The following is a 12,073-nucleotide window of genomic DNA, read 5'->3' as shown; positions in this document are numbered from 1 at the left end:
CTTGATGAGAGGGATCTAATACAGACATCCCAGTTAGGGCTGAGCATTTTTTTTTTAAAAGTGTTCATTTTGCTTTATTTAAGAAAAAGGTTATAAATGCCACAAGAATGTCAGCATTAAACAAAGTTAAGAAAGTAGACAGTTAATTACGTTGTATAAGGAAATTAGGAGACCATGGAGGACAACATCTTAGATCTATCGGCTTCAGTTCCATTGCATTTGCCATATATTTTTATATGGTGAAAATTGCTCCCTTTAAAAAATATATTTTGAGATTATAATATAATTACATCATTTCCTCCCCTCCTTTATTCCTCCAGACTCTTCCATATACTTCTTCTTGCTCTCTTTCAACTCCATGGCCCGTTTTTCATTAATTATGGTTACATACATATATGTATATACATACTTGTTAATAAATATGTAAGTTCCATCCAGTGGGGCTGATAATTTCAAAGTCTCTTATTTTCTGTTCATTGACCAGATGCTGTTTTCTGTTACTGCCTGTTGCAGTAAGCTTCTTTGATGAGCTTGAGACATGATCTGTCAATGGCTATAGTGACAAGGCATTAGGAATCATCTGATTAGCAGAGATATAGTAGTAGGTTTTCCCCTAGGGGACATGCCGTATCAAGCTACAGATTCTTGGCCTCATTGACTGTGTCAGGAATGGGTTCCATCTTGTAGAGCGGACCTTAGACCCATTAAATCCAAATTTAAAAGTTATTGGCTACTCTCATAACATTCGTGCTACTATTGTGCTAGTAGATGTATTTTTGCTTGGCAGGTCATTATTGTGGTTCCCAGGGGTCATAGCTGAGTGAGACTGATGATTCTTCTCCAGTATGCATAGCATCTTCCAGCACCAAGAATAGTAAGCCAGTAAGGATGAAGCCTCCAGGTGTCTTCCTGTCAAGTTCTGGATGGCAGTCAGGAACCCTGGAACTAACTTACAATGTTTGGGGGAGGAGGGGCTATGGCACACCATCGACCAACTGCTCAAAAAGATGGAACTCATTCCTGGTACTGGGTTTTTTATTTGGTAGCATATGATGTCTAGTTGGGCTATTTGTTCTGCCATTGTAGGTTATCTCCATTTAAACTACTGTAGTAGGTTTTCATTTGGCTTTTTCCAAAGGCCTAGTGTCCGTTGTCCCTCCCAATATTTCCTTCTCTACCCTGCTCTCCCGTCTCCCTCCGCATTAAAATCCTTCCTGTCCTAAAGTGCCTTGAAAAACTTGTTTACATAGTGGAAGGAACAAAACACTTACTTTTAAGGGCATCTTAGGAATTTGACCTTGCTTTAATTGTGGATCTGACATTTCCCTGATTGGGGGTGGTGAGGAGTTACACACAAAACCAAATGGGTTTGAGTTCTGCTTTCGTCTGAGTGAGAACCAAGTATGCCTTATCCCTGAGATTTGAGGTTGGCGTAATGGTAAGGTAGGCTTCTCGGCGAGCCTTTCTGTTGGCACTGAATCCGCGGGGCAGTCTTCTCTAAATGCGCTCAGCTGTAGGCACCTGAACTCCAGCAGTCCTTAAAGTGCATGCTCTAGCTGTGCTCAGACTGATGAGTCACAGTTCCCGGGGAGGAGCCCAGACATCTTTCTGGCTGAACAGCTCCCTAGCTGACTCTTGCTTTGCTGAAATTTGAGGGTCACTCCCAAGAAGAGGATCCCAGGACAGACTGCAAAGTGGATGGCTCAAGGTTGCTAGAGTTAGCGTGTTGATACAGTCTTAGTTTGAATTCGGGGGAGTTTTGTGCCTAAGTTCTGTTGTTTCCATATATAAAAGTGTCCTGTATGATCCCAACTGTAAGTATCTTGCATAATTGTCTAGGAGTCTCACAGGATGTCTTCAGGACATCCTTCTGACTATGAGACTTTGCTGGATGTCTTGAATTTAAGGTGGACAGTAAGTGTGGAATTAATCAATACAGAAGAAAAGTGATTTCTTTATGCATAATCGTCATACTTGCCAAACATCTCCTAAAAATGTTCCTATAATTTTACTACTTTGGTCTTCTAAGCACTTACTGGTGCTAAGTACTAAAAATAATTTAGGCATAGTAGTATAAATTTTATTGTTTAAAAAGTAAGTATGGTGTTACTCAAATATTACACATGGTAAAATACTGCATAAAATACCACTTTCCAAAAGCTTTTGGAAAATTGGTTTGTTTGTTTGTTTTTTTTTTTTTAGCCTGGACTTTGGACTTAAAATAACTTCTTGGTTCGTAACTCAGACCTTACAACTTTACCAAAACAAATATAACTGGCATCTTGAATAGCTATTTGGTGCACAGACTGTATTTCCATTTATTACGCTACTGAAGGGGTTAGTGTATGCTACTAACATGGTTAGCACTTTATTAATTTTCTATTTAATTAGCCTATAGCACACTGCTGCACAATAATCACTCCATCCTAAAGGCCAGCACTTTAGTAGCAGTGAGTAAAGAGGCTGTCCTAGTAAGGGCAGAGTTAGGGGTTTTCAGGATGTAGGGGAACAGAAGAAAAAGACTCTTAGCCGGGCAGTGGTGGCGCACGCCTTTAATCCCAGCACTCGGGAGGCAGAGGCAGGTAGATCGCTGTGAGTTCGAGGCCAGCCTGGTCTACAGAGCAAGTCCAGGACAGCCAAGGCTACACAGAGAAACCCTGTCTTGAAAAACTAAAAAAAACAAAAAACAAAAAAAACCAACCAAACAAAAAAGACTCTTTGCCCAGGACCATAGCTTATGTGCACCAATGGTAATGAGGTCCTTGCTCTTGGAAGCTGTTGATAGAAGTTGAGTCTTGCTTTTGGAAAAGGGTGTGTGTAAAACTAAGTTAGTGTACATGTTACCTAAGAGAGGAAGACTCAGACCCATAGGGTGGTTGCTTGATAATTTAGGAGGCGTGTAGCGTCTTTGGTCCCATAATTTCAGCTATAATAAGGTTTGAGAAAAGATGGAGTTATTTTGGGACTAGGTCAGACAAGGATTGTCAAAGAGGTTCATTTTTTGAAAATTCCCCCAAGCCTTTTAAAGTACTTATGGACAAGGCTGTTCCTGTTTTTAAAAATCTTTCCAGCCACACTGGCCGCTGAGCACACGAGCATTTAGTGAAACAATTTTCTTTAGACTTGTGAATCAGAAAGAAGCCACGGGCTGTGAGGTTTCCTAGCACAGCTGCTGGTGTAGGCTGTGGTCCTGAGCGTTCTGCTTGGAGATTCTCACCATGTTTATGTGTTAGCACTGGAAGGGAGCCCAGAGATCAGAGAGTCCAGCCCCTCCTGTTCACAGCTAAGAAAACGAAGGCCCAGCCTCATTAGCCAGTGTGCTTGAGCCCAGACAGAGGGCAGACAGCGTACCTCAGGACCGTGCGTCCTTGAGGTCCCGCACCACTTTATTCTTCTAGATACACAACAGGCCAAAGCACAGCAGGGAGGTTAAAATGCTTGCAGTAGGAAGGAGGAAACCTGGTGTCTAGCTGTCTGACTACACTGTTCTCCTCTCCGCCTGGGCTCCACTTTTCAATGGTTTTAGTCCAAAAACCTGGTCCTCACTTCAGATGTTTCCTAGGCACGGCTGGGCTGAACTAAGACGCCCTATTGTCTGTGCACACTCCCCCAATATATTTACACTGCTCTGATTCACCCGTTGCCTACCTCTCGCTACCCAGTAGATTAGCCTTTCTAGGAGCATGAACGCATCCTCCGCTTTAGACTCTCCCATCGCTTGCCTGAGGGTGCTCTGTAGTTGCCTCCGTGTTTTATGAACTGATGCTTAGCCAGTCATTTTCTTAGGCAGTTTCAGCAACCATTTGGCGCTTTTTGGCTGTACAAAGCGTTCAGGATTGTTGGCTTACGCTGCCAATTTTAAGGCTGTACCATAAAAGTTCATTCAGAGCACGTGTGTCAAGGTAGCTGCACATGTATTAAGCAGCTGGACGGTTGGTGCAAATAAACGGTCTAGCAACTGCTTTGGGCAAGCTCTGTGCTGCAGATAGTTCATGGAGTCTTGGTCCCGCATGTCTGCCATGGCCATCACTGATCTGAATGAGAACATGGAGCTTCTCTCCCTACCCCTGCCACCAATTCCTCATCACCATGCCGATTCCCTGTGAGGGTGACATGTTAAACGAATCCCAAGGCTCACTCCAGTTAACTTTAGGAACACAAAGGCGATCCTTATACTAAACCACTTCAGTTCCTTAGGAGAAGGTTGACTCATCTCACTGCAGGATTACCACCATGATACAGGTCTGTCTTGGACAGGTCAAAATTGGTCTGAGAATCAAGGCAGAGGCCAAAGCCCCTATACACACAGTCCTGCATGACCACAACTACAGAGCTGACCTGTCACCCTGGCTAAGCTAGGCCCAAGCTGAAGTGAGGGCCAATTTGGACAGCAGGACACTGAATTGTTACTTGGGATTGATGTTTCAAATCAGTAAACGCCAATCTCTGATGTTTTCATAGTTCTTAAAATCCAATGGAACATGCCTTGCCAATGTGAGAACTTTTTAGACATTGACTTAAAAGAAGATCCCTGAGTAAGGTAGTAACTATGCTCCCTTGCTGTGATGACTGAGAGGGCATCTGGCCCTTTGGTGTATCTGCACACTGTGCTGGTGGCTATTTATCAAGTTGTCAGAACTAGAGACACCTGCGAGAGGGAGCCTCGTGATGGATTTCCTCTATAAGATTTGCCAGTGTGCATGGCGCATGGCTGTGGGCCGTTTTCTTGACTAGTGACTGATGAGGGAGGACCCAGACCACTGTGGGCGGAGCCATGCCCAAGCAAGGTGGTCTCTGATAATATAGGAAAGTAAAACCGAGCAAGCCAGTAAGCAGCGTTCCTCCCAAGATTTTTGCTTCAAGCTCCAGCCTTGAGTTCCTGCCTTGACTTCCTCAGCGATGGTCTGTGGCGTGGAAGTGTGAGCCAAGTGAACCCTTTCTTTCCCCAGGTTCATTTTGATCCGTGTTTCATCACAGCATCAGAAAGTAACTAATACACACATGCTGAGGGGCTTATGGTGATTCAGCTTACAAATTTTTGACTTTACAATGCTACAAAAAATGATATGTGCTCAAGAAAAACTATGCCTCAAGGTTTGAATTTTGACTTCTCCCCACCTAGTAGTACACATTAGGCTGCTCTCAGTGCCACACAGCAGCCTCAGGCTCCCACTTGGCCACACAATCACAAAGGGGAGCTGCTGATGCTCTGCAGTGTGCTATGTTGTTAAGTAGTGGTATTTTGTCTTTTAAGGATATTAAACACGATAATTTGGGTGAGTATTAGGTGTCTTGAGCATGCTAGGTAAGCACTCTGACATCAAAATACATCCCTAGCCCCTCTTGTTTTTTAATTGTTAGGATTGATCTTGAACTTAAAATTCTACTGCCATGGCTTCACAAGCAGCTGGGGTTATTATAGGCATGTGCTACTGTACCAGCCTAGATGAATTTTTGATTTATAGCATTTTCAAATTAAGATGGGCTTTTCAGGATGTACCATCATAGAAAACTCAGGAGCAACAATGTACTGCAATGTTCTTGGATTTAGTTCCTCATGCTGGTTTCTGTTTGTCTGTACTTGAATTCATGTTTTTGTCATTTGAAATGTCAAACTACCATGCCTTGTACTCTCTGCTGTTATTTGCCCAGTGGCTCCCTGCTGTTGAGTGCTTTGGTTATTTTTGATTATTAGCTGTGATTCCACCACATAGAGTTCTTATATCAACTTATGCACGAAAGTTCCACAGACCACATTCTCCAGAGTGAGAGCATTAGATGTAAAAGTCAAGGCAGTCATGTGGTTGTTTTGCTTATTACAGTATTACTTTCTAGAGATCGTGTCCCAACATATAAGCCCCTCAGCCTGGGGCATGCTGGGAAATGTGACATCTGTGGCCTGTTTTAGGAAAGTTTATTTCCAGGTTTTAATAGTGCTGGAAAGTAGTTAATTTCCTTATAAGATGGCTTATTTTTATATCAAGGACTAACACATCCTCTCCATGTTTGAGAGTCATGAAGGTAAGATCCAACTGTCCTTTGTGTGATTGATTCTGTAGAGACAGGAAATAGCATCATGTTAGGTGTGTTAGAAATGAGAATTCTTTTTTTTTTTAAGGTTTATTTATTTTGCATATAGCATTCTGTTTGCATGTACACCTGCACGCCAGAAGAGAGAACCAGCTCTCATTATAGATGGTTGTGAGCCGCCACCATGTGGTTGCTTGGAATTGAACTCAGGACCTTTGGAAGAGCAGCCAGGCCTCTTAACCTCTGAGCCATCTCTCCATCCCAGGAATGAGAATTCTTGATATTGCATAGGGAAACACACAGCCAAAGAGAAAGTTATCCAGCAAGGCATCTCTTTTTATAAAAAGAATGTGACAGAATCCATACCAAGAGGTCGCCCCCGTCTTTTATCCCAGATGTCGGTGGTACATGCATCGCATTCCAGTTTCACAATTTTCACAGGGTGACACAATTGGCTAGTCACGGGGGAAGGGGAGGACAACAACAGACTTCTCACAGGCGGTGGGTGGGGCCGGCCTACGGTACCAGGGAAGATCAGCTGTGTGTCCCTCAGCTAGGACATTTGGATTCGTTTAAGAACCAAAGAAGCCGAGTGGAGTGGTGAGCAGCTGTTCTCTCGGCTCACTGAAGGCTGAGACGGGAGGATCACCAGAGTTAGCCAGCAGGGCTACCTAGAAAGATTCTGTATCAAGAAACAAAGCAAAGGCAACCAACAGAATAGGAGAGAAGGGCCATTCTGATGGTGACATGGAAAGAAATTCTGAGGCTCCACCATGAAGAGCAGATTTTGCTTTCAAACGGAGCAAGAGTCTGTCATGGTGGTACTTTCCCTCCAGAGTGTTGTCTAGTATTCCCTGTTTCAGAAAGACCAGCCCTGATGGAAAGGACAGCTATGAAACAGTAGCATGTTATTTCAGAAGTCTTGGAGGGAGAACTGAAGGCAGAAGCTTCTGGAAAAGTTTGTATTGTCTGCAAAAGATCACCTAAAGGTCAGCAGAGAAGAGAGGGCTGCTGTCTGGTTCTCTGGGCTCTCCTGTAGCTACAGTTGGCGTCTAAGTGAGTAAACCAAAGGCCACTGTGCTGTTTGCTGAGCACATGCTGCATTAGTATTTATGAAAGCTGACTGAGGTTTGGGACAGTCTACCTGGTTTTTTAAATTGATGACGTTCCAATTTCTGATTAAAATCAGTTTCACTTAACAGGTGGAAACAAAACCTGAACATCCTTCATTTTTTACTCTAAACTAGGTAATTTCTGTACCCACGTTATTACTGGCACTTGTAACTCTTACCTAGCTGTACCACAGTTTAGACACAGTGCCTAACCCTCACATATATTTAATGTGTACAGCCCAGTATTTTTTAATATAGTCAGAACTACTGATCTATCAACAGAATGTCAGGATGTTTTCCTCAGTTGAGAAACTCTGCTCACAGGTGCTTTGCATTACCCTATAATCCCGTTCACCCTTTGCAACCACAAATCTACTTTCTGGTCTGTAGATTTTACTATTCTGGGAAGATTGCATGAGGAATAATAGATAAGTGGCCTTTGATTTAGTTTGTTCCCCCTGGGATGATGCTCTTGGGATTTCCCATGTCATACTGTATGACAGTATTTGGTTCCTTTCTTTACTGATTAATATTCCATTTTATGGTAGGTCGGTTTTTGTGCATCCATCAACTGATGGACATTTGTGCTGTTTACATCTCTTGACTCTTAAGAATAATGCCATTTGTTTGTTCATTCATTTATTTATTTTTTGGTTTGGGCTTTTGTTTCATTTTGTTTGTGTGTGCTTTTGTTGTTTGTTTTTGAGACATGGTTTCTCTGTGTAGTTTTGGCTGTCCTGGAACTTGCTCTGTAGACCAGGCTGGCCTCAAATTCAGAGCTCCATTTGCCTCTGCCTCCTAAGTGCTGGGATTAAAGGTGTGCACCACCACTTGGCAACCAGCTGTTGTGTTTCTCATATATAATGCTGTTTTGAATGTTCGTATTTAAGTTTTGTCTGTCTCAATTTCCCATGAAGGTGTAGCTAGGCATATATGGAAATTATATGCCAAGCTTCCTGAGGGCAGATTGTTTTCAGAGAGAACTCTACCGTTTACATCCCTCCCAATAATTCATATGTGTGTGGTTCTCTATCACTGGCAACACTTGTGCCTGACAGTCCAGTGCTCTGTTCTGGCCATCCCAATGATTGTGAAGGGGGGCATATCATTATGGTCTGCTTTACATTTCTCTGGTGACTCATAGACCATAATAGCCTGCTCACTCCTGACACTGTGTTTTCCTTTACTGTTCAAACATTGAACTCAGTGCTCTAGGAAACTCAGGACATAGTTCATACTGGCTGTTGCCCCTTTCAGTGCAGTTCCGTGCTTCACCGGGCCTAGTTCAAGGGCCGCCAGGAGCAAGGATGCGTGCCAGACACTCTCTTCTTTCTCACGCTGAGTGCTAGGGGGGTAGCCTGGAAGACTTACCTTCTTGGTCCATATTTCTGCCTAAGCAGATAACAGATGCATTTTGAAAGAAAATGGTGCTTTTTGTGGAGGGAGAGATGATGGTCACTATTTGTAATCTGGCGCCCATATCTCTGCATCACGCAGAAGGCTGACAACCAAATATGTAAATTGCCATGGTGAAAATTTAAAAGGTCTATTTATTTATAATTCCATAGTACACAGAAGCGTTTCACTACCCAGTCAAAGATTGCATTGTAATTGCAGTATGCTAGGTTTTGTTTTGTTTTTTTGTTTTTAATAATAACTTAATTTATGTTTTTTTCCATTTTAATTCTAGGTATTCATCATCGGAAATAAGAAAGCAGTTTACACTCCCACCCAACCTTGGACAGTTTCATCGGCACAGCATCAGTACGTCTGGCTTCCCCTCCCTTCAGCTAGTAAGTATATGCTGTAGATTTGCTTGGCCAGCGGTCAGGGCAAAAGTGCCCAATATCTAAACTATACTACCCACCCCCCACTAGCCTTAGCTCCTTTTGCGCCTAGCATTCTCCACCCACTGCTTCATAACTAACTCTACCTGCCTTTAACATCGAGCGCCTCCCTCTGCCAATCACGGGGGTGGGGGGGAGCATAGAACGAGACAGCATAGAACTGTAGTTCTGATGTTCTCTATTTAGGGGGCTTTCAGGCTCCTTAAACCCATCCCAAGTACAGTTCATATGTGGGGAGAGGGGGTGGCCTAGACATTGACTACTAGCTTAAGCATGTTTGGGTTGGAATTTTTTAATTGACAAACCTCAAAAGATCAAGTTACAAATCTTTCTTGTGAAATAATTTTCTTGGAAGTAAAGTTTACATACTATGAAATGTATCAATTTTAGGATCACAGTTTGGTGAATCTGGGCGGCTTATTAGTCATTAGAGGTCTACCCAGTTAAAGCCTGGAGCACTCCCTGCAACCCTCGCCACACACAAACACCCTTTTGCATCCCCCAGACCCCATCTCAGGCAATCACTGAGCCTTGTTGTGGTTGTAGTTGGCTCTGCCTGGAACTTCACACCAGTGGAATCTATCACACGGAGGAACAAATCTTTAGTTTTAAAACATACCATACCCCTGTTCAAAATGCCTACAGTTTGACATTAGCTTATCAACTGCTGAATGTGTGTGTGTGTGTGTGTGTGTGTGTGTGTGTATGTGTGTGTGTGTGTGTGTGTGTGTGTGTGTGTGTGTGTGTGTGTGTGTGTGTGTGTTATTATTTAAGGACTGAGGGCCAGATGTGTGCCAGGTGAGGTAAAACCATCTTAAATGGGACCGTTTGTAACCCAGAAGTGTGCCACTTCCTTTGAGCGAGCTGAGCCTGCTCTGCCTTCACTTCCTCACACAGCACAGCCCACAGCCACATGCTCGGGCTGATGTAGCGGTTATCTTGAGAAGGTTAGGCTATTTTTTTTTTCTAGTTATTACTTCAAAACCACTTCTGCTCTTAGAAATTTTGTAAAACTTCGCCTGTTTCCTGTATGCGCCATTTTGTCGCCTGTAAGTTTCCCCGCCGCGTTAACTGTGTATCTTCAGGTATGTTTTACTGGAGCGATTTGTGGCCGTGTCAGAAGGGTAGCTTATGTGTTGTGTCATTAATGAAACGGTGCTAACAAATAGAGGGCACCTTTCCCGTGAGAGGTTGCCTTGTGGTGACATCTTTTCGAGAGCCCTGTTAATGACTTTGGAGCCTCACTAGGCCACCCTTTTTATCTGTCTTTTCCTGTCTGCTTCAAAACTTCAGGTTGCAGTAAAAAAAAAAGCACACAAAAGGTGCATTATGCCCGTGTTCTCGGAGTAAGTGAACTGAGATGTGTGACATATAAGCCCGACTGGGCGATTTCTGATTCCGGTTGCATTTCAAAATGTGCACAATTTTGTTGAAAAGTGATTTTGATGTGCTTTTAGATTTTAAACAATGTGGGTAGCTTTGGGGCTTACCTTCAAAAGGTATTAAGACCAGAGCTCTCCGTAGCAGCTGCTGGGGAAATAGTGTGGACACAGTAAAGAGGGTTTCAAGGAAGTGTGCAGGTTTAACCCCTTGTCTCCTTAACAGCCTCTGTGATAGCTCCGCAGCCTGTTGTTGCTGCAGGAGAAACCCTTGTTAGAACGTTATAAACGTTATAAACATTGCCTGATGTTTGCAAGCGTCCTTTCGGTAGTGTGCTTGTCTCCTCAGGAGGTTTCAACCAAAACGAATTCTGATGAGTTCCTTCCACAGCTGAGAAGTCAGATTAACAAGTGGCTTAGCTGTTATGTTGTAACTTACAGAAGTGTGCAGGGAAGAAGGGTGTGACTTACAGAGGCACGCAGGGAGCCAGGAAAAGGTTAAAATGCTAGCTGTAAGTGTCACCTCTCCAGCTGCCATCACTCAATCCTGGACCTGCTTGTCCCCCTGTCGTTTCCTTAGTCTTCCCTTTCCCCCCAACTCTCCCTCCCAGCCTCAGCACAGCCTTGCCCTGTCTCTTCTACCTGTGGGAGTCTCTAAGATCCCATGCTAGAAAGCCCAGCGGCCTGGCCTCGGCCATCCTCGTAGGAATGCGTGGTTGTGCCTCCGCTGCTGTCACCTTCTCAGACAAGTCTCCCAGGAGAAGTCACCAAATCACAAGGTGATTTCCTTGAAAATATTTCTTTTTCTAGATAAATAGGGGAATGTTTCAGTAACAGTCACTTTTAGCAAGTGCAGAAGTGGCTTGGCAGATAAAGGCTTTCAACCTGCCAGCGGTTTGGAAAATATCTGAAGTCAGAATCTGTGCTCTGCACCACTTGTTGTGTTACTTTGGCTAATTAAAAAAAATAATACCAAGTGCATTTTGACCGTTTCTTTTGCTTTCAGTAATATAAGCATTTCCATAACTTCATACAAATGGTTGTTTAAAAATATTTATTTAATTGAAGAGCGGTCATTTAAAACTAGTCATCAAGAGGTCATTGGTGTTTACAAGAGTAAAGAGTTTGGGGTCAGATGAGCCTAAGGTAAAAGATGGTAGCCACTTGTCACCTGTATAACTTGGAGCAAGACACTTAACTTCTTTGAAGATTTCAGCTCCCTCTGCTGAAAAACTGGCAGCTTCTATTACCTCCATAGGATCATTGTAGAGTTTTGTCGTAGAGCCTGTATAAATAGTGGGTAGGTAATATCGTTGCCTTAGGTACTTGACATTAATAGACGTTATTCCAGCTCTCTGAGGCTTTGTGATCTATTTGGGAAGACAGGAAATCCTTGGGGCCCACTCCGGCTTCAAATGTGATGGACATTCAGAAGAAAGATCCTTGATGTGATCAGAGGCAAAAGCTTGCTGGAGGAGCTGAGAAGACCCAGGAGATGGTCCTCAGCCCTGACAACCAGTTAGAACCCCCAGCTTCTTCTTATGCTTCTAGTCAGGCCCCTGCAGAACAGAATTCCAAAGGGTGGCAACCAACAGTATCTTAACATCAATTCAAAGATGTTGACAGGTCCCCAGAGACACAGGTTGAGAGTCATTTAAAGATTCTCTGGGGAGGTGGGGGAATTCCAAATAGCAGAAGGGATATA

The 12,073-nt window shown here is 43.4% G+C and overlaps 1 protein-coding gene across 3 annotated transcripts in view; it reads left to right on the top strand.

Annotated features, from left to right (window-relative positions):
- DOCK8 (dedicator of cytokinesis 8) overlaps positions 1-12,073 on the top strand; it is a 204,464-nt gene that overhangs the window by 37,253 nt on the left and 155,138 nt on the right. Inside the window, exons 1-2 of one of the 3 annotated variants that reach the window (XM_084771715.1) lie at positions 1,420-1,438; positions 8,833-8,935. Coding sequence is in view for 1 of the 3 variants with exons in the window: in XM_084771714.1 (XP_084627840.1) it covers positions 8,833-8,935 (103 nt within the window). In the remaining 2 variants the exon portion in view is untranslated. Of the gene's footprint in view, positions 1-1,419; positions 1,439-8,832; positions 8,936-9,972; positions 10,075-12,073 lie in introns of those variants that run through there. The other 2 variants (XM_084771714.1, XM_084771716.1) reach the window with 2 other exon arrangements.

The sequence above is a fragment of the Acomys minous genome, assembly GCF_964271855.1.
Source record: "Acomys minous genome assembly, chromosome: 2".
NCBI classification, from domain to species: Eukaryota; Metazoa; Chordata; class Mammalia; order Rodentia; family Muridae; genus Acomys; species Acomys minous.
The sequence above is the reverse complement of the archived record's forward strand: the minus strand, read 5'-3'. Positions and strand labels throughout refer to the sequence as shown.